At 35.3% G+C, this 23,494-nt stretch overlaps 1 protein-coding gene across 2 annotated transcripts in view; it reads left to right on the forward strand.

Moving 5' to 3' along the window:
- The first annotated feature begins 212 nt into the window (after window positions 1-212).
- LOC113231614 (aminopeptidase N-like) overlaps window positions 213-23,494 on the forward strand; it is a 26,220-nt gene continuing 2,938 nt past the window's right edge. The window contains exons 1-14 of one of the 2 annotated variants that reach the window (XM_026466019.1): window positions 216-437; window positions 5,802-6,003; window positions 11,106-11,437; window positions 11,861-11,878; window positions 12,168-12,323; window positions 12,881-13,201; window positions 13,812-13,995; window positions 14,610-14,845; window positions 15,942-16,122; window positions 16,339-16,534; window positions 18,313-18,587; window positions 19,879-20,072; window positions 20,922-21,089; window positions 22,496-22,709. In XM_026466019.1, coding sequence (XP_026321804.1) covers window positions 5,818-6,003; window positions 11,106-11,437; window positions 11,861-11,878; window positions 12,168-12,323; window positions 12,881-13,201; window positions 13,812-13,995; window positions 14,610-14,845; window positions 15,942-16,122; window positions 16,339-16,534; window positions 18,313-18,587; window positions 19,879-20,072; window positions 20,922-21,089; window positions 22,496-22,709 — 2,661 coding nt within the window. In that variant the 5' untranslated portion in view covers window positions 216-437; window positions 5,802-5,817. Of the gene's footprint in view, window positions 438-5,801; window positions 6,004-11,105; window positions 11,879-12,167; window positions 12,324-12,880; window positions 13,202-13,811; window positions 13,996-14,609; window positions 14,846-15,941; window positions 16,123-16,338; window positions 16,535-18,312; window positions 18,588-19,878; window positions 20,073-20,921; window positions 21,090-22,495; window positions 22,710-23,494 lie in introns of both variants that reach the window. The other variant, XM_026466018.1, reaches the window with a different exon arrangement.

The following is a 23,494-nucleotide window of genomic DNA, read 5'->3' on the forward strand; positions in this document are numbered from 1 at the left end:
AAAAATATAAAGTATGAAGTATTCATACGGAAGCCATATTTCTCAACGCCCAAGGCCTTCAGAATGAAGAAGGTGTATTTATGAGTAATTCCCAAGACCAAGCATATAGACCTACCTCGCCTCCTTTCACTTGTACATTTTTGTAGAACAAGAAAAAACGCAGGTGTTATGAAAGATCATAATAAATTGGCATTCAACGCGTAAAACGCACGTCTACCGCCCACTTTAATAGCAAGTCATATCGGAGTAGATCCACAACGGCGCGCGCGCATTCGAGAGTTTTATTACCAATTTTTTTAAATAAATTTTTCGTCAAAATTATTTTTCTTTAAACTTAGTGATATAATTTGAGGTTCTACTATTCACTTAAGAGACAGTGTGGTTTTCAATTTCAGCTGAAACATTGGAATTTAATTGGATTTCACGTTTTCAAGACGGTGAGTGAATTTGTTAATCACGTTTTTTTCCTACAACAGCAACAGCACAGGTGTTTTTGTTCGTGTTATATTTGTAGCAAATAGTAGTTTATTCTTCTTAAAAATTACTTTACGACAATTTACCTTCAAGTTTGTTTATTTTATCCGTAAGACTACACATATTATCTGACATCACGGTAGTTTTGGTGAGCAATTTACATGGAAATATGTAGGTACGTACGTAATATGTTGGTATACCTATACATAAATAAACAGTTTGCACAAAGTTCACTTCTACCATAAAACATTGCCCGATAATTTTAAGTATTCTTTGCGTATTTCCTTGCAATACTTGTCTTAAACGTAGTTTTAATATAATTTTCATCTAATTAATTATTGTTGTGTTACAATTACATACATTCGAACAAATTATTGAACGTTATTCATGACAATGGCATTTCAAAGTTTACATTTATACTTACCACAGGCGGGTGATCAACTACGGGTATCAACGCAACGTAACACTGCATCTAAGATAACAGTAGTACATTTCGTTATAAGATCTATTCAAGTCCTTAGGCATAAATAAATTGAAAGATTTATTTCCCTTTCCACCTTTACATATAATAAATTATAATAAGCATGTACCTTAATCTTACATAATAAGATTAAACCACATTTTTACATTATTACGGTGTACCTCCATGTGTCCACCTATTGAAATTTCCGGTACAACAAGGTGCCAAGTACAGGTACTAAATCACGTATAAATTCACTAAAAATACATTAAAAATATTGTATTTAATATTGATTATTGAGGGTAATTTCGTATTTTCAGATCAGTTAAAAATTTTCTGGCATATTTTTCGTATTATTATCATATTCTATTCATTTTGTAGCCACTTTTGTGTGCATGTAATTAATTTTTAAATGACTTCAAAAGAGGAGTAGGTTCTCAATTCACTGTATTTTTTGTAACACGATTACACCGATATTTGTGAACCGATTTTGATGATTCCTTTTTTTTGAAAGAGGGAACGTAATGGTCCCATTCAAATTTAAAGAAAATATTCCACGTCTGCAGGTGGCAAATTAAGAGAAGAATGCGGTTTAATGGATTTCATCCACTTTCCGTTAACCGATTTCAATAAAACTTTGCAAATAGATATGTAACGAACACAGCGAAAGCAGATAACCGATTAATGTCGATTTTTTTTACTAGTTATAATTATCCCCGTCAAAATTATAATAATTAAGTTACTTCTCACGAAGTCATTGACAATTGAAATTAACTACCAATAGGTATTACGGTACTTATAGGCCCAGTTTTCTAAAGTTACAATGTTATTTCGAGTTCTTAGGTTTTCGCGATTGTTACACATAGGAAATGAAAATATTTTTCCGGATTTAAATCGCGTATATTTGTTTTTTCAAACAAACCAACGTTTCGGACCCTTTACAGGTCCAATGGTGACCATGGTCATAGTGACCATTTTATTAATAACCAGATTTTATAAATTAATCTTAGTGTGCATTGGTTTCATTGAAAATTTGTTTAATTTGGGCAACGTTTTAATTAAAATAATCAGTATCGGTTAACGTGCAATTAACGTCGATAATTGAGTTTGAGGACAGGCATATAATAATGAATCATCGTGATATTATAAAATGTTATCACAAACACAGTATTTTAAATAACAATAGAGTTTAATACTATACGCTACTACTTACTGACCGTCTAAATGCAAGTTTGGAAATGAAACGATTTTTTCTAATCTAAATCACGTAAGATTGTTTTTTTTTTTTTTAAAAATAATATTTCGGGCCCCTTTACTAGTCCCATTCTCACGGCTGACCATGTTGTAAAGGATGCGAAACATTGGTTTATTTGAAAAAACATATATACGCGATTTAGACCTGAAAAAATACATTTCTTTTCCTATGTGTAACAATCGCACAAACCTAAGAACTCGATAAATGCAAGTTATTAATAAACTTGTGCTCAGGTGGTACTGCCACTAGAGTTCTCTATACTAAAACTCCCATAATATCACAAAAGTCTATAGCTGACGGCGGTGGGCATTTCTTAGGTCAACCGTCTCTTTTCTGAGTTTCATTTTGTTAGGAACACAAAAGATTATCGTCTTCATCATTCTATTATCATTTTGACTCCTTCAGTTATGCACCCAGCGTTTGAGCTTCTTTGTCCGTCAGATCTTTGCGATTTAAAGCTCTGAGTGGCACTGCAACTGTTATAGACAGGCGTGTACCATCAGCCGCACGACGTGTTCGTCCCGTGACTTGACATTATAAAAAAAAATTTCATTGGGATATGCTGATGACAGCACAGTTGCGGATAAATACTTGAGCAATGCAAGGCCCAGTGGAAAGAACTGCAGTCTTCTTGAGGGTCTATAGTTAATCGTTTAGATTTGACACTCAAGCCAGTTTCCGATTGGGGCAATGAATGTGACAAACGGAGTTCTTTTCACTTTTATTTGGTCTGCGTTTTCACCTGACTCAGACTTTTCGAGATATATCCATACCGATAGCTGACGATATTATTAATACTTAAAATGGATCTGTCGTCCAGTATGACTTTCGGCAGATTCATTGAATCCCCATAGTCAAAAATGCAGAGAGGGAGCTTAGCATCCTTTCCAAAATGAATATTTACTTCATAACGAGACCGTTGCTACAAATGTACTAAACAATGACCGGTTGTGTATAAAGTATTACTGCCACCTAAAGGATAGATCTGTTAACTACCAAATGATCACCTTAGATTCCACTGAGAAACGTGCCAAGAGGCTTATCGGTGACTCAGGTTTAGTAGAGGCGAAGTTACAAAGCCTAGAATGCCTCCATAAAGTTGCTTGCTTGTCTGTGTTTTACAAGATATACCATATAATTGCACGAAATATCATCCCCTCTCCATCTTCAGTGATTCAGATTAGACGGGGTTAGTATACGGGGTTCCATCTTTATGTTGTGGATATACCCAAGATCGGACGAAGCGTTACGCTTTCACATTTGCGTAGCGTACGGCAGTGGAGTGGAATTCCCTGCCTGCAGATTTTTTTCTCGAACGCTATAACTTGGGACTTTTCAAGGCGAGAGTGCATAGATATTATATATACATATACGCGTGCAAGTTCCGTCATCACTTTCTATCTGATGAGATTACAGAACAATAAATACAATTTTAATGTAATCGTAGAAACATATTCGAGGCTTACTAAGGCCCTTCCATTGTTTTTATTTTCTTCCGTAGGTGAGATGGAGATCAAATGCGCACTTATTTTGTCTAAAAAAAATTATAACATATTCCTCACATTTTTTTACAATTGAAAGTTGTAGGAATCATACATTAAAATTTATGTATTACAAAAAAAGGTAAAGCTATATAAAAATTTACGATTGTTTGTTGCTTCAACGTCGCAAGAACTGTAGGTACTTGTTTTAAAAAGTTCCATTTTCATTGTACTTTTAAGAAAATTAGTCATTTAGTGGAAATAGCGAGTACTTTTTAACCGACTTCAAAACAAGGAGGAGGTTCTCAATTGGACTGTATTTTTGTAGGTATGTATGTTACGCCATAACTCTAGCATTTCTGAACAGATTTTGATGTTTCCTTTTTTGTTGGAAGGAGGGTACCGCAGTATTACTTCCATTTAAATTTCAAGAAAATATTCTGCTTCTGAGGGTGGCAAATTAATCTAGAGGATGAATCCGGGTTTCGCGCACTTTCCGATAACCGAATGCAATAAAACTTGGCAAGTAGATATAATTCTACGAACTTTTCAAGTCGGTTTTTTAGCACTCTGTACGGAGATTATTTTGTAGGCATGCCGAACATTGACGAGTTGTGGGAGATCACATAAAGCTCATTTATAGGTACAACTCTTTCTTTATTTATATTTCATAAGCAAAGACAGTAAGAAATATTTCAGGGAAATACTGATACATGGATAGATGATATATAGGATGTATACCTACCAATGACATAAAGATCATAAATGGTCCTAAGTAAACGTTAGGACCACTACTATAGTACATGTTGATACCCAAGACATAGTTTTTCCTACTTATCTTATGGTACTTGACTGACGGTACTAAACATTAGTTTTATCAAGAGCCCGCATGCACATTGGCTACGGCCGTGCGATACCATTAGACATAGCCTACCGGTTGTGGAACATTAATCAATTTGCAAAATACACTTACACACATATTCTAACGTTTATATTTAGAGTAAGTACCTATGTAAGTGTATACTTAGGCGCCTGCAATTTTTTTTATTTATTTGTATTATCAAGTGACAGGACGGACAAGTCGTGCGCCTTATGATAAACTACACGCCTGCCCATAATAGTTGCATTGCCACTCAGAACCTTAAATCGCAAAAATTTGAGCGCTTCCACTGCGCCCGTCACTCTGAGACATAAGTTGACAAGTCTCATGTGCCAGTAATTTCACCAGCACCCTTACCCTTCAAAACCGAAACACATTAATGCTGATATTACTGCTGGGCGGCAGAAATAGGTACGGTGAAAGTACTTCTCTGGACGAACTCTTTCACAAGAAGTTGTACTGCTACTAAAAATATAATAATAATAAAGACTTTTTTATTAGACAACATCACATACGTTGCTCTGATCCCAAAGTAAGTAACTAAGGTACTTGTCTTATGGCAATCGGAAACAACGACGGTACCACAAACACCCAGACCCGAGACAATATAGAAAAGTAAGTTTTCTACATTGACCGGGCCGGGGACAGAACCCGGTGTCACCATGAAAGACGTTTCATGGTGACACCATGAAATATCGATTTGCAATGCACTCAACCACAAAGTAGTGTAAACTTTCTTTGACTTTGACTTTTTTTGTCGTATAGTCGAAATAGATAGTTGTCAAAAATTATAGTTTTCTCAACGTTATTCATTCAAAAACAACTGAAAGTGTCTCAGGTGGCCAGAGCAAATGAGTAAAGCTTTTTTTGACAAAGGTTCCATATTAAATAAAGGTGTGAATGCTGTTTACTTTTATGTTCACCAGGTGAATTAGGTGAATAAAGTTTACTTTTATGTTTATCTAATGCACCCAGATGATTTAAGTTTACTAAAAGTGTACTGAATGCACTTAGATGAATTAGTTCAGGTGAATTAAGTTAACTTACCCTTAAATTCAACTCAGTCACTTATGTAGATAGATACAGGGGATAAAATCTACTAATTACTGTCTTTATACTTACCCCGTCCTAAAACGTATTTAATTTGTTAAAAACTACGTTTATATTGCGTAGACTATAGAAAGAAGCAAAGATGATGGTTTCGTATTCCTACTTATATATAGATACATATTACTGTACCTTTTAGTCTAGTTTTCAGGGTACAAAAATGACGCTTTCTACAAGCCGCCAGCAATTCCTAGCCCACGAAACGCACACAGTCGACGAGGACATCGAGTATGACAGAAAAGGAGGAGTCTTCATCTCCCATTGCGTATGCTGTAGTCTAGTCGTCCTGGCTATAGTTATTGCCGCTTTGGTCGGAATTATAGTATATTTTATTACGTGTCACAAGGTAATTGAAAACTATTTTTTTCCAATTTGACCAGAAAGAGACGCGCGCATAGTTTTTGGGAACCTGTATTATCATTTATTAAAATAAAAGATAATATACGTTTATGCGCACGTCTTACACAATGTATAACTCTTAATGGCGCATATACACCAAGTCGTCGGGCGACCTTTTACGCTTCTTCCAAGCTACCCGGTGTAAGTAGTGTAAATGCGCCCTTAGAGGACAACTAGCAAAATTGTTGTTATCCTATATAATGTTGTCGTGGGAAGTACCAAGTATGCAATAGCGCTTCTCAAATCCATGCTTGCGATTTGCAAATCTTACGATTATAATACGTCGGTGCACAACATAAATCACACATTTTAAATTAGGATTTTGTGCTTTTGTATTATTGAAATTTGTCTATTTTAATTATTTTTTTTAATCAATTGTTAGCATCGTATTCCGCGATGTAGTATAGTTTCAGAACAGCAGTTGTTAATAACAGTTGTTAAATATAGTGCAGCAGCATTATAATTGATTATAGACATGTTGCCGCGTGCATGTTGCCATCACTAATACTTTATAAAAGTTATCTTAGGTATATTTCTTATCAAAATCGTCCAAAGTCGCCCACGTATCTGTCTCCTATTAGGCTGACTGCACACGGCGCCGTAACAACAGCTGTGACACGTGGCGTGTGGCGTGCGGCGCCGCGGGCGCGGCGGCGCGGTGGCGCGGCGTCGCAGTTGTAGTCACCCTTGTATTTGAATAGACACTTTCATACACGCACCTCGGCGGCTGCGAACTCTGCACTGTGATTCCCCCATAGGCCATAAATAAAAAAAAATCATTGGCTTATCCCGGTTAGATCAACTCACTAAGTTAGTAACTAGTTAACAAGCTTCCAAAAACTATAAATATCAATGTAATTAGGTCACGTTATCATTCACTTTTGTGCATCGGAAGTGAGCGCATCGCGAGACTAATTATCACCACGTGTGAGTCATCGAAACTTCATCACTTTGTTTTTGAGTGTCACTATTCCAAATCAAGTGTTTACGTGTTGTGAAAGCATGGAGATCCAAGAGCATGGTATGTATTTTTATTATCAATTTTTTTTAATTTTTTTTTATGCATATTTTTTTTATATAATTTTTTTATTGAAGACAGTTTTTTGGTGAAAATTTTTGGCATAACTTAATTTCCTTTAGACCTACAACTTTTGGCTGCGCTGAGCTGCACCTGAGGTATATGGTTTTTGAATAAGGAGTATGTCCTTATTAAGAGCTATAAGTTTCATTTGCATCTTGCTGCCTCTTCTTGGCTTAAAGGGGTGTCAAAGTATGCATGTCCATAGTATTGAATTTTTAATTTTTTTTAAGTTCAGCTTTCATATTGTTTTAGGTACATTTTTCAAATGTTCTGTATCGAGGATGACAATTTTTGATATTTGGCACTCTAAAGTGGGTAATCCAAATGAAAAAATGCAACACGTCCTGAGCACTTTGACCGAAACATCATCCCTTTCTGACGACATCGAAAATATTGATTTAGAGACTTTAAGCCTTAAAATTAAGAATATTTGTAAACGAATTTCCCACTACTGGGCAAAGTCGAATCGTACTAGATCTAAATTCTTAGAAAAATATTCAGATTGGCTGCATGTCGTTGAAAATATTGATGTACAGCGAACTGAGTTACGTGTATCTCAGAGCTTTGACGAAGTTAAACCATCAACTTCTTCATGGCATGGCCGTCCGAGAAATAACTTTGACGACACCAGTAAACGTACAAAAAGGAGAAGATTGGCTAGTTTGTCTAACCCGACCCTACTACTAACTAGACCCTTCTCTTGTACAGTCATTGCTCAATGCGTCCGATAGCTTGTCTTGTCCTGAAATCGATTCTAGCGAAGTTTTATCGCTCATTGTTGAAGCTCAGTTAACTCGACATCAATATATATTAGTAAAGAAATTTATAGACAATAAGTTTTCAAAAACCATTTTCCCATCTTACCAAAGTGTCGTGGAATCTAAAAAAAACTGTTATCCTTCAGATATTACTGTTACAGAATCATCCGCCGAAGTCGAACTTCAAAGTTTATTAGATCATACTGCCAATCGGATTCTCAAGTCTCAAAAAGATGTTTTGGATAGTGTACCTAATGAGTCTCTAGATAAGATATCTTTGATAGGGAAATGGGGTTTCGATGGCAGTACAGGGCATTCAGAATATAAACAGTGTTTTTCTGACTCCACTCTTGAAGACAGTAGCCTGTTTGTTACTTCGTATGTGCCACTTCAGCTTGTTTTGACAACAGATAACAAAGAAAATTCAGTAGTTTTGTGGAAAAATCCTCGTCCTTCATCAACTCGATACTGTCGTCCTATACGCCTCCGATATTTGAAGGAATCGACTGCAGTGTCAGTTGAGGAAGAAGCTCATTTTAAAGATAAAATAAGGAACTTGCAGCCTACTGTTTTCAAGGAAGAAGATCGCGAATATCGCATTACTCATTGTTTGCAACTTACTATGGTAGATGGTAAAGTGTGTAATGCACTTAGTGGTGTTTCTTCATCAAAATGTTTTATTTGTAACGCCTTGCCCAGTGAAATGAACAAAATTGACGAATGTTTAAATAAGGAAGTCGATGAGAGTAAATATGAATTTGGTTTATCACCTCTTCACGCGTTAATACGTTTTTTTGAATATTTTGTTCATGTCGCGTACAAGTTAGATGTTAGGAAATGGCAAGCTAGGTCCGCTAATGACAAAATGCTTGTTGCTGCAAAAAAATCATATGTTCAGACTCAATTTAGAGAAAGATTAGGGCTTATAGTGGATAAGCCTAAAAGTGGCGGAAGCGGAACATCAAACGATGGTAATACAGCCAGGCGGTTTTTCTCGAATTCAGAAATTTCCGCTGAAATTACTGGGATCAAGAAGGATCTCCTAGATCGTTGCTGGATCATCCTTCAATGTTTAAATTCGGGATATAATATTAATAAGACGAACTTCGAAGAGTTCGCTTTAGAGACGGCTCGGCAGTTAGTTGCCGAGTATCCGTGGTATAACATGCCTGCTTCCATTCACAAAGTTCTAATTCATGGTGCTAATGTTATAGATTACGGTTTGTTGTCAATCGGAGAGTTGTCTGAAGAAGCAGCTGAAGCGACTAACAAATACATCAAGTCTTTTAGAAAAAATCATACGCGTAAAATGAGTCGCATTGTGACCAACACAGATTTAGTAAATAGGCTGCTTCTTCATTCAGATCCCTTCATAACAGGTCTACGAAAGTTACCTGTTAAAAAAAAAGGTGTACTGTCAAAAGCTGTATTAGACTTGTTATGTATTTAAAGTTAATATTGTTGAGATTTAATGTATTTTGGTATAATTTGTGTTTTGTTTGTATTTTGTAAAATGAACTTTTTTATGTATTTTTATTGTTTTAATTTATTCATTTGTGGTTATTGTTAATACAAATAATCATTATTTACCTACTCAGTTTTACCATTAAAAGTCGCAGTATAAAATGTTTTAGATACATCGTCTAAAAACAAAATTACTGCGAGACATTTTTACACCTAAATATTGTCAAATATTTTTTAAAATGTATAATTTTATTAATTTACGTTTACCTAATCATATTTTAACGTAATAAAATAAAAAAATAATAATAATTTCGGAGTTACGTATTTATGACCGCCTTAGTATGGAGCGTGAATCACCGTGCTCTGCCGCAATTCTCTACCAATTTTACTTGTACGCGCCGCGCCGCATGAGCTGCATTCGCGCCGCTGCTTGGTGCTGCAGTTAGGGATGCACGATTTTTGGCTTTAAATCTATGATTTCAAAATTAATTTTGACAAAAAATTATAATTTTGACGGCCCTTCGACCTCTGTCGGTTACGATTTTCGATGAAAATTAGCAAATGAGAAAAGACGTGAGAAAAAACGTTCAGATGACACAAAAGTAGAAACAATTGCCAAATATCGTACACTTATTATATTAACGGTCGTATTCCAGAACTCTTCTCAAGGCTCAAACCAGGACTTGACTATGATTTAAAGCACTAGAAATCATACTCAAGTCCTTTCCATTAGGGTCGTATTTCCAGTGCTTGAAATTATACTCAAGTCCTGACTGAAGCATTGAGTAGAGTTCTGAAATACGACCCTTAGAAATTTCAAAACTACTTTTTTTGCAGACCAATATAAAATAGGATTAGCCTTAGCGGTTAGATTATGTTACTGACCGAAACATAATCTAAACAATCACAAACTCTTAAAATTTTGAATCGATTTCTCGTGAAAATCATATAATATGATTAGTCCACATACCTATTTGTGTCACCGTGACAGGTGTCAATTTTGGCCTCTTATTTGGTGATGACTATAGACACTGCAACTCCCGCGTGGCGGGGGCGGCGTCATGTGTGGTCACCCTTATTGTTAAAAAACTGTTATCAGTAAAGTTCAGTTTAAATTTCCGCAGTTTCAATTTATCACCGGACGATTACCGTATCGTTCTTCGTAAACATAACCTTTGCCACTAAAATAAAATTCACGTCAAAATGACGTTTCGCGGACTTCACGAATTTTAATTCTGCCGTTGTTTTGATAAAGGTGTAACTTATAACAAAATTATAAAGAAAAAATAGTAGTTTAATAACGAATGCAAAAATGGATAGCTAATTTTCTGCGCTATGACAGAGAAATTTACACCAGTTTTTGGAAGTTACCATTTATTTTTTAAGTACAAAATGTTTCGGAGATTATTTAGTGTTATAATCATGATTAATTTAGTGTTTAGCAATACAAATGACAACGTAAGTACACTTTAATTAGTATACATTTTGGGAGTTTTAAAATCAGATGGGTAATACGTACCTACACGTTAAAATCGATGTTTCGAAACAGTAAGTCGGAATTTGTTATGAGCACAACTACACAGAAATTCATTCAGTATCCAGTAAACAGTCATCAAATAACGACAACTTATATATTTTATTTATACCGTGTAACTCATGGTAAACAGGTAGTGTACAAGATACAGAAATTCAAGATACATTATGTATCAACTGATTGATCAGATGTTGTTTTTTTTTTTTTTTCAGTTAACACAAAAACCTGAGGAATATTGGAATGAACAACCAGATTATCAAGAGTTAGTTGCATCAGGAGTAAGACTGCCTTCTGAAGTTGTGCCAAGTTTCTACAGATTAAAAATTAAAGCAGACCTAGACACACTAAACTTTACTGGTGATGTCTACATAACAATACGGGCAAGTAGAAAAGTGAAAGAAATTATTTTACATTCTAAATATCTCAGTATAGGACCCAATCCTAAGGTCACTGAACAAATTTATGAGAAAGTAGAAACATTACATAGAAGAGCAAAAAGAGATGTGGAGAAAACAAGTACATCGCCAACATTGGAAAATAAACCTGAAACCCAAACTGCAAATACAACACCACCACCTCCTAGCATAAGCACAAAAATGTCTATAGATTCTTCAAACACTACTGCAACTATTGTAAATAGTACTACAAGTTCTACTACACAAAATGTTTCTAATGCTTCTATGCGCAGCAGCAACACTAGTGTCTTCATAGATAAATTGGCAAATATCACTGAATCTCAAGGAAATGCTGACAATATTAGTAATCGGCGTGCTAATTGGGAAACACAAGTGACAACCAGCAGTGTGCGTAACATTAAGATTGTCTCCATTTTGGAAGCTAGTGGTGACAGACTAATACTAACTCTAGCTTCTGCTTTGAAGCCAAATGTGGACTACATATTAGAGATGTCTTTTCAAGGAAACATTTCCAACAGCATGACAGGATTCTATAAGAGTACTTACAAAAATGAAAAACAGGAAGAAAGGTGCATAAAATTTCTTAAACTCTAGGTCATAAAAATACATTGTTAGCTTTATTTCAGGTTTTGGGGGTTCCAACCCCTTTGAAGTCTTGTCTTACACATTGCTCTGTACGCCTTACAATTTAATAATCCAAAGCTCACTTTAACTGCCGAGGCCATACATTTACCATGCCGGACTGCCACACAGAAGTCCGAGGTTTAATGCGACACAGGGTTTCCCTAGTATGGGGCTATGTTGAGTGTGTGTGTTACTTAATACAATTTTCAGTCATAATTTAAACAAATATTTCAGAACAATAGCTGCGACTCAGTTTGAACCTACATCAGCACGCAGAGCATTTCCATGCTTTGATGAACCTGCATTTAAAGCCCAGTTTGAAATCAGTATTGCTCATAAACAAAACCTGACTGTACTCTCCAATATGAAAGTTTCTACACAGGAATTAATGTAAGTTGTACTTACCTTTATTTAGTCATTACCAGTACTGAAATTTATTACACATATCTGAAACCTTTTTCTTAAAAAAAAACTAACTCAGGCAATAAAATATTTTTTCCACATTTAAATCGCGTATATTTGTTTTTACAAACAAATTTTAAATTAATTTATAATAAATTGAGCTTAATAAAAATTCATTCAATAAAATAATTTGTAAAACTTAGTGTAGCGTAAATTGGAATGTTTCCTTCGTAAAATTAAAAATAAGGTATTTAATTAATAACTATTGTAACTATAGTGCAAAAATAGGGTGGTTTGCATCAATATTAGACATAACTGGTTGAAGACTGCCCCACCTCAGTCAACCGTGACCATGGGACCTGTAAAGGGCCCGAAACGTCTGTTTGTTTGAAAAAACAAATATACGTGATTTAAATCCGGAAAAATTGTTTCATTTCCTATGTGTAACAATCGCGAAAACCTAAGAACTCGATAAAAAACTAACTTGTTCATCGTGATAGCTTTTGACTTCGAATAAGACTAGTCATTTGTGTGCTTGTTTACAGAGCTGACCAACCTGGCTGGCAATGGACACATTTTGATCGTTCTGTGAAAATGTCCACATACTTAGTTGCATATGTTATGTGCGACTTTGTGTCTATTGCAACAAGCTATGTGAGCAAAGATAATATTATCAAACCAGTGAAAGTATGGGTAAGGCCTGAATTACTGCAGAAAGCGCGCTATGCCTTAACCATCACTCCTAAACTGTTGGAGTACTATGAAGATCTCTTTGGAGTTCCTTATGCGTTAGATAAAATAGACCTGATTGGTATACCTGATTTTTCAAGTGGAGCTATGGAAAACTGGGGCTTGATAACTTTTAGGTAAGATTTGTAATTAAAACATTTAAATTTAATAAAATGGTTATTTCTAAGCTTCTCTCTTATGGGTAAAATTTATGAGAAGCAAAGAGATCCTAGTCTCCATCATACATAACTACCTGTACTTATTTCTACATGGTATAATCGTTTCAGGTACATTCTTACCTTACTTTCTTACCTTATAATCATGTACAACTTTAAAATACTTATAGACTGGAGTTCAAATATCGTCGATCATATATCTTTGACCCTATAGTTAATTACAGAATGCTTGAGGAAATTCATACTGTTTAGTCACTACAGTTTAAAATAAAAAATAATTAAATATTAGAAATACTTGAAAATATCATCCAAATATAAAGTAATTATATAGGTAATTTAGTATAATTTAAAGTAATATTGTAGAAAAAAAAATTTAGGTAACATTTCATTATGAGTAAATTTAAGCCAGCCATGTACACATTTATGAACATGTGTTCGTATTTCATGTTTAAAAACAGACGTAAAATCACAAATAACTATAGAATTTAAAACCATTAAAACAGACCCACTGTTTAATTTCCTGCTCTATGTGCAAAATAAATTAATTTATAATAATGTCATCTCACAACAGAGAGCCATTCTTCTTAGTGGATGAGGGCACAAGCACAGTTCGGGAGCGAATGCAAGTTGGTATCGCTGCAGCACATGAGCTGGCACATCAATGGTTCGGCAACCTCGTCACAATGCGCTGGTGGACCGATCTGTGGCTTAACGAAGGTTTCGCCACTTACATTGAGTTTGTTGGGTTTGATCATGTAAGTATCTATGACCACTGTCACAAATGGTTGTAATTTTTTAACACATTTTTAATCAGAAGTTTATTACAGTACGTATATTATATTGCAACCATCCTATACAAATGTCTCAATTGTAAATATATATACATGCAATAAATTTAAAAGTATCAAATTAGAGTTACTAATCATATTAGATGCCAAAATGGTGACACTGAGGTAACTCATCCTCAACCCTTTTATACGTCCCACTGCTGGGCACGGTTCTCCTATCAGGCGAGAGTTTAGGCCATAATCCGCCACGCTAGCCCAACGCGGTTTGGGGATTTCACACGTTTTCCTAGAGTTGTGAACCGTTAGCTCATGGTAAACTTCTAATTACATTTCGCACATATATTCCGAGAAACTCCCAGGTGCGAGCCCATATTCGATTCGATTAAGTTATAGATCCATTAGGCTACCACAGCTTCTAATAAATAAATAATTTAATTATGGTTAATTTTGACGAAATAACATCGCAATGCTTCCCATTTTTAAATCTTTTATGAAATAATCTCTCGATAATAAAAAGCCAATATACTAAATACCTACATGTATAAGATGTATAAGATTTAAAACCAGGCCTACAATTATAGGTAGAACCAGGGCTGCATATACTAGAACAGTTCACCCGTTACAAAATGGATCTTTTAAGACCAGATTCCTTACGTAGCACTCAAGCAGTGTCTCGCGCGGTCACCGATGCGGCCGACATAGCGCAGAAGTTCAACGAACTCTCCTACCAGAAGGGTGCAAACCTTATTCGTATGCTGAATCATACTATCTCTGAAACACTGTTCCAGAAAGGCCTTGTGCACTATTTGAATGAGTGGTGAGTATTATGATTATCCACCACATATCTGCCGTCCGCTAAGTAAAACTCGGCTAAGTGACAAAATATTTTATAAATATTTTATTTTATTTTATTTTATTTTATTTAAATATCATAAAACACCATAACCCAGTTTTTAACCGACTTCAAAAAAGGAGGAGGTTCTCAATTTGACTGTATGTTCTTTTTTTTCTTTTTTTTTGTATGTAACGCGATAACTCCGGTATTTGTGAACCGATTTTCATGATTCTTTTTTTTTTTAAAGGGGGTACTTCCATAGTGGTCCCATTTCATTTTGAAGAAAATCACCCACCTTTAAGGGTGGCTGTTCACGCATGAAGATTCATTTTTATAAATAGCGCCTAACTTTAATTTAGCAGCAATTATTTTAATGGTTGACTTTGCTATTTCTCCAATTCAAGGCGTTTTTCTCTCAATATACTTTGTGTAGTGAGAACCGATTATTATTACCTCCAGTGTCAAGTCCTGTATAGTGGCGAACTAGGGGATATTTCAATAAAACTTAGCAAATAGACGTAATTCCCACGTACTTTTGAGGTCGGTTTTTTTAGTACTCTGTACTGAGATAATAGAATATTGAAATTGTTTAATGATAATACAGTTACGCAGCGTTAGGGTAAGTTCCGATGAGTCGAACGCGTTAATTAATTTTAACTGTTTTTAAAAGAGAACTGTGTGCTCTATTTTTGGCTATTTACATGGTTATTAGACCATTTGTCACTTAGCCGTATTTTAGTTAGTGGACAGCAGATATCATAAGGTTTTCTCTTTAGGTTGCTTATGCAGCATTACTTTATATGTATATTGAAAAATTTATTAAAATAAAATAAGACTTAACGATGATATGAAATTGCCCTCCAAACGACCAAATAAGACATTTTCTAAGATTTTAGAGGTTTTGTTAGAGATAATTGACACGTCCATAACGTACAATAAAAATGGCAGATTGTTCTGTAGTATATACCAATATTGTTTGTGATATATTCGAAGTATAAATATGATTGACTACTGATATTTTGACTATTAGAGTACACTACTGTGGCTGTTGCTAAGTTTAAATACCAAAACATTCCAGGAAATACACAAACGCAGAAGAGAATGACCTGTGGGAAGCGATGTCGAACGTGACTAAAACTGATCCAGAGCTAAAAGATCGATCCATCGTTACTTTTATGAACTCATGGACGCGTCAAGCTGGATATCCAGTTGTTAACGTTCTTAGAAACTACGAAGCTGGTGATGCACAATTTGAACAGGTATGTACAATAAAGCAAAGGAACCTGTTAGTCAATCCCCAGACACTACACGTGCCTTATTCGAGCAAAACTTAAAAAGTCCATCTTGAAGTTCAACTAGGATCGTAATTTATTTGCTTATTACTGACTGTTTATGCTCCAGGATTTTTTAGAACTTTGTAATCTTTACGAACATCTATGTTTCAAGTTTTAGAACCATTTGTAATGTAATTCCAGCGACTCTTCACAGTCTCAAGCGAGCCATATGAGCGTATGGTTAAACAGATCTGGCAGCTTCCCATCAGCTATACGTCAGTAGGAATGCCTGGTAATTGGAGTACTAAACCAAAGCTTTGGTTAACCGAACGAGAAATTACTGCTAAAATCGATGTTGCTTCTGACCAGGCATTGTACGTCAATGTTGGCGCTATAGGTAAGATAAATTCAAATTATATATGGTTATATACAGCGGCGGTCACTTGGTAGTCTTTTCATGTAAGTAACATTATTATTGCAATTAATTGGCAGCCAAATATTAATTTACTACATTACAATACACTCATATCCTAGTTTAAAAACAAGGTATAATATTTAGACAATTGAGACAATAATTAAAAAATGCAATGAAACAAAAACTGACAATATCTTTAGTACTGGTAGTTGGACAACTAATTAGAAACAAGGTATGGCTTATGTTCAAAACTTGAATTTTAAATCTAAAATACACTTTTCACAAGGTCGTCATATTATGTATTTTGCCGCCTTTTCTTACTTATTTAGTTAGGTTGACTTAGATCTGACAGAATTATTAGAAATGGGTAAAAAGAAGAGCTGTGATTAGAGATGGGTCATGGATAAATATCATTGGGATAAATATCATATAATTATTTTTAATCGTGGTTTATTATTTGTATTTAGTAAAACAAAGTCTATTTTTAAACTTGTACACATGATACAATGCAGTAGCATGTACGTATAGTATATTGCTTATAACAAACCTTTTTTTTCTATACGCAGTAATATAAATATAATACTTTAAATCCCTGTATTTTTGCGTGAATCTTATTATTTTTTAAATGCGTAGTTTGTTAAAAAAAATTGTTTCCAAACGATATTAATCAGCTGACTGACATTTTGTATAGATTCTTTTTTTTTTCAAGTTACTAAGTTGATCCATTATCATACAGTTGTTCAACTTCATACTGACCCCTCCTACGTAAAGTATCGTATGTCGAAATTGCCAAGTTTACAAGGGAGCGTTTTAAAGTTCTCCGTTTTATTCAGCAAAGCTCGTTACTCACATCATCATCATAGATATAGGTTAGTTGATCATCATAGATCATCTAACCAATATCTACGATTTTATAATACTCTATGTGAGTAACGAGCAGCAAACTGAGAAATGCTAAAGTCACGTGTTATGCTTATTTCAGTGAATTGAGAACTTTAAAATGCTCCCCTGTAATCTTGGCAATTTCAACATACGATTCTTTACGTAGGAGGTGTCGATATATAGAATGTAAGGGTATTTCATTGTTCAATATTTTATTTTTAAAAACTGTACAAACTTCATTAGAAATACTTAAACGATAATTAATTCTAGTACAAAGGAAATTCAATTCAAAATCACTTGGCCACTATATTGTCAAAGCCTAAATTCGCTACCCAATAATTTATATGAGTGCGAAAGAGGCGGAGAGAGCCGCTAAGGAGAATTGTGTTCGCACTTCGCATCAGTTCCTTCTAATTGCCAAGCTGAGAGCACGCTTCAAGTCAAGACCTACCAAGACTTTTTATTGATTTTTTATGTTTATTCTTCAATCATATATATGGCGAACGGCTATGGAGTGGAATTCCCTGAATGCAGACTTGTTCCCTGAACGTTATAACTTGGGTCTTTTCAAGGCGAGAGAGAATAGGCATTATTTAGGTGTGTACGCCGATCTCACCGTCAGTCACTTTTTATCAGGTGAGATGGAGGTCAAATGCGCACTTATAATTTATAAAAAAAAAACCTTTTGAATACCTACACAATTATAAACATTTATGTGCTTTAATTAATAGATTTTGTGTGTCAAATGTGAAAGAGAATCCTTAGGCTATTTCAAGTCCAAACATGACTTTAATGTAATGTCCGCTATTGAATTTGTTTCCTTAAATTTGACTTATCAAGTAATAAGTAAACTATTTAAAAATATATCTATTTTCAAGGCTACTATCGCGTAAACTATGATCAAAAGAACTGGCAAATGCTTAGTGAAGCTCTTAAAAACGGACAAGTGAAATCGGCTATTACTAGAGCTCAATTAATCGACGACGCTTTTAATCTCGCCAAAGCTTCGTTACTTAGCTATAGTGAAGCTCTTAGTCTTACTACTTACGCTATTGAGGGAGAGGACTCGAAGGCTGTATGGGACACGATTCTGACTAATATGGGATTCTTGAAAACTAACCTTGCGTCTACTGCTGGATATACACGATTCCAGGTAAGATATTTATTTTACTAATTTTTAGTAATTGCTAGAATGCTTTTTTCTAGACATAGACTCCTCTCAAAATTTCAAAAAGACCATGGACCCTTTACGAAATGATAAACAAAAACTACATTTAGCTTTTATTAGTTTCTATTGTTTGCGATTAAACTTTACTTACTTAACTACACATGAATATCGAGTTCTTAGGTTTTCGCGATTGTTACACATAGGAAATGAAACAGTTTTTAGCGTATATCTTTTCGCGTATATTTGTTTTATCAAACAAACTGTTTGAAACAAATATGCGCGATTTAAATCCGGAAAAACAGTTTCATTTCCTATACATATGAATAATTAGTATGACGGTTCCTGTTGCATTATGTTAGGTAGGCTCGTCACGGACCCCACGGATTACATGGTCCCCCGTGGACCCCAGGTTAGGAAACCCTATTCTAGAAGTTTTTATATATATAAGGATTATTCACAAAAAAATGTTGTATAAAGGCAACACTGAAACCGAAAAATCAAAATCAAAACTTCGCAGTCAGCCACAACCACAGGGTTCTTAAAAAAAAAAACATTCCTAGTATAAAAAAATTGTTTTAGGATTTGTAGTAACAGGGACAACGTTTTTCTCTCATCTCATTCAAACCTGTGTTAGCAGTTCATTGCAATATAAATGAGAAGGGTAAAAAACATTTAAAAAAAAGTTAATTTCCTAGAACAAAGTGTGAAGTGCCCGACTGCTAGTACAGCTGTTGTGCAGCCAGCACACAGTGAGCGTGCAGTTGTAAGGACGGCATCCACTGCTGTCCAACTATTATTTGCAGTAGATTCTTTCTTTTTTAACAATACCAAATGATGGGACGAACAAGTCGTGCGCGTGATGGTAAGCGACACTCCTGTCCATAAAAGTTGCAGTGCCACTCAGTGCTTTAAATCACAAAGATCTGAGGAGCACTGCCACTGCGCCTTTCACCCTGAGACATGAGTTGACAAGTCCAATGTGCCTGTAATTTCCCTATTCAATTGTAATGCAACTCGTGTGACTCAACGCCGCTTGTAGAAGCGCAGCAAAGACCCGTCTGTGGCGCAACTGTGGCGCTGCAGCTGCGCTTCTGACCGTTGTATTAAAATTAGTAATGACGCGGCTACAGCGCCACAGTGGCACCACTGTTGCAGCACTACTATAAGCGTCTAATTTGAAGGCTCCCTTAAACCGACCGACATCACTGGGCATCACAAATACGCCTTAAAAATTTCTAACATTATTTTATTTAAAATTATCCATTGTAAACCACAGGACTACGTGCGCCTCCTAATTAGCAAGCAACTGGCGAAATTAAAGTATGGTTTAGAGAAACCTCGGGATGACAACGAAGCCCTACTAGTCGAAGGTCTGGTCTCCTGGGACTGCGAGATGGAGTCCCCACGCTGCCGCGACTGGGCTACGCATGAGTTCAACATCTGGATGAACACCGGTGGCACTGGCAACCCGTAAATATCAATACCATAGCAAATGGAGTTACAAATGCATTTTTTATGTTGGATATGCAGGTACCTCACATGTTCCAGTATGAATTCCAATCAGTGGCGAATAAAATTTAGCACTTGAATGGTAGAATCTTTCATTTTTGTGGCAGAAGAGAACGAACACTTTCATAGCAGTGGGAGTGAGCATACAAACTAACATACAATCACGTCTGCCTCCCAATGGCTTAGGCAGAAATCTGGACTTGCAACGTTCGCGACATTCTGTTCGTTATTTATTCTTGGTGCTTTTGCCTTGACATTTTCAAAGAACATTCTAAGTTGATTGGGATACACACACGCCAAGGTCAACCTTCCCACGCTCTCATAAACATTTATTCATGTCGGATAGAACAGACTATGAAAAATTAATGTAGAAATAAAAATGTAATGAACTTATAGTTCCTACGTCGCATATCTTACGGGGTTGTTTGTAAAATACTAACATCTCGCAGGACTATATTACTAACATAAAACAACAACTTCTGTTTCATGGCTTTTGACAAAAGATAATAAAATTACCAAAAATAAACTTTTAAATTTTTGTTCTACTATCACCCCCGCTCCTGCGTTTTGCATCGGACTGGTATTTACGCAAACATTTTCTTTTGTTACTAGAGATATCACGGTTTAGAGCGATCTGCTTGAATATTTTTATTTTTGTACGAAAGTAACGTCCGATGAATTATTAAAAGTCAAATAACCCTGTATAAACGATAAACTGAATGGAACTTTACTGTCCTTTTTTTACTGATAACGAAAGAGAGAGATGCACTGAACTTTTGTATGAAACGAAGTGTGTGTTTGAATTCGCAGTATTCCAGCCCATCTCCGTCTCATAGTTTACGATACGGCACTGAGATACGGAGGCCGTCGGGAGTTTGAATTCGTGCTCAGCCGATTCTATAATACGACAGACCCATCTGGCAAGGAGCGGCTAATCGCCAGCCTACCCAGCGTGCGTGATGAGGCTCTTATTAACACGTGAGTATATTCTCGGAAATCTAATCTAAGTTTAATGTCCTTTCTAATAAAACTAAATTTAAAAAATAACTTATTTTCTGCGTAAATTATGGGTGTGTTATGATTCTTTCGATAACAAATTAGTACCACCACAGTTATACACCAACCGACCGACTAAATTTAAACCGAGCCGAATCAATTAAACTGAATAAATTTATTTCACGTTTTTACTTACATTTCCATAATGTATAATATTATGGATATCAAATGTATAAAACTTACCCTCCATTTCAGGTTCAAAAGTAATTTGTTAGTCTTTTACTTGCAATATCACAATTGATATATAATGATATTTTTGGTTATTTTATTCCTGTACGAAACGAAATGTATGTTTGAATTCGCAGTATCAGCTTCACCATGTTAAACCGGTGATTAGTGAATGGCGATCACAAGCAGTTAAAACTACCATGCTTTTGTGATTTGCTTTTTTAATAATAATGCAAGATGCATCCCACCTTGAAAATAATTCTTAGTGTTTTTGTTCTTTGTTAGGACTGGAGTTGGCAGCAGAATGTATCCAAAATTAAATGTAAACCTCCTCCTTTTTGTGTTCTGCTTACCATATTTTGTACATTTATTGCAATAGGTTTATTATTGTTATTTTATGGCAACATACGTGACAGATGTAAGACCTAGCTACCCATAGTACAGGGGATCCTAGTTTGGGAGCTGGACACAATTTTGTGCCTATTTTTAAGTCTTGCAATAAAGTTATTATTGTTAAAGTATTTAACGACTACATTATATTTATGGCAAATTTTGGTAATTCTTGTGACTCGTTAGAGAATCTATTCGTTTTGCCATACATTACCAACAACCAATTATCCACAAAACCAAATTAGTCATTTCTAAGTGTACATTCAGAATTTTTCAAAATTAATTAATATTTGACGAAAATTAACCTTACGTTAATGACGTCAATGTGCAATTTTAAACTGCATCTTAAAATTAATCTTAAGTTAATGAAGCTGACGTTAATGAGCTGAACTAAAGCTTTTTATAAAATGGTCACCGCAGTATCATTGGCATGTTTGTTGCTTTTTTTAAAACATATTTTGAGCATTCCCATAAATAACATTGACTGCTTTGGCCGTTTACGTTTGCCTTCAATTTATTTCGCGATAATCATGTTAAGTATGACATTTATTAATATTTCTTAAATTGTGCACTGTTTACAATAATAACTTTTTATTATTGCAAATGAAACAATTTTTTCGGATCTAAATCGCGTATATTTCTTTATTCCACAAACCAACGTTTCGGGACCGCTTACAGGTCCTATGGTCACAGCTGACTGAAAAGATAGTTTCATTTCCAATGTGTAACAATCGCGAAAACCTACAAATGCGAAACCTTTTATTATTTAGGCTACTAGAGAAAAGTCTATCAGAAATCCCAAAACAATACGCCGGAGCTGTATGGAGCACAGCCCCCCCATTCGCGGCACAGGTCGCGCGAAAATTCCTGCAAAAGAACTTCTACAGAGTGTACAACACCTTTACTGGGATAGACGAGTTTATGTTCCGAGCTATACTCGATGGGTCCTTTGATACTGTCAACACGCAGGAGGATCTAGATCAGGTCAGGATTTTGAAATTATTCATGCCATACACCAATTACACTATATAACACATTTTCAAAAAGGTTCCGTTCTTGGTTTTATTTTTTTTTAACATCAAGTGACGGGACGAACGAGTCGTGCGCGTGATGGTAAGCTACACGCCTGTCCATAACAGTTACAGTGCCACTCAGAGATTTAAATTGCAAAGATCCGAGGGGCACTACCACTGCGCCCGTCACCTTGAGACATAAGTTGACAAGTCCCATGTGCCTGTAATTTCACCAGCATCCTTACTCTTCAAAATCGGAACACAGTAATGTCGATATTACTGCATGGCGGCAGAAATAGTTAAGGTGGCAGTACTACGTTGGACGAACTCTTTCACAAGGAGCTCTACTGTTACTAATAGTAGAATAGCAAGTATGTAGAAAAGAGTAGCTATACCCCTGAAACTTTGCTTTTGTGGCGGTCACAATGGTAAACATTTACATAAGTAATAGGCATAGGCATTTACTACGTACTACATTTACTATGTACATAGATTATAAACTACACAGTTCTAGGTTCTTTTTGAAATATGTTTTGTCTTTAAAAAAATAATTGAAAATCACGAAAATTTTTACGTTTCCTTAATGGGACGCAAATTTCAACTTTTTCGTTGTTTTGACCGAAAACTTAACGAAAAAGTTGAAGTTTGTTCATGTTTTTATGATGAAACTAATTCGAAAATTATATTTATAACCCAGAAACATTGTGTTACACTGGTGTTATTTAGTCCCTAAATTCTAGAACAAGATAAGTTTAA

The sequence above is a fragment of the Hyposmocoma kahamanoa genome, unplaced genomic scaffold, assembly GCF_003589595.1.
Source record: "Hyposmocoma kahamanoa isolate Upper Pololo Valley unplaced genomic scaffold, ASM358959v1 66, whole genome shotgun sequence".
In the NCBI taxonomy this organism is placed as follows: Eukaryota; Metazoa; Arthropoda; class Insecta; order Lepidoptera; family Cosmopterigidae; genus Hyposmocoma; species Hyposmocoma kahamanoa.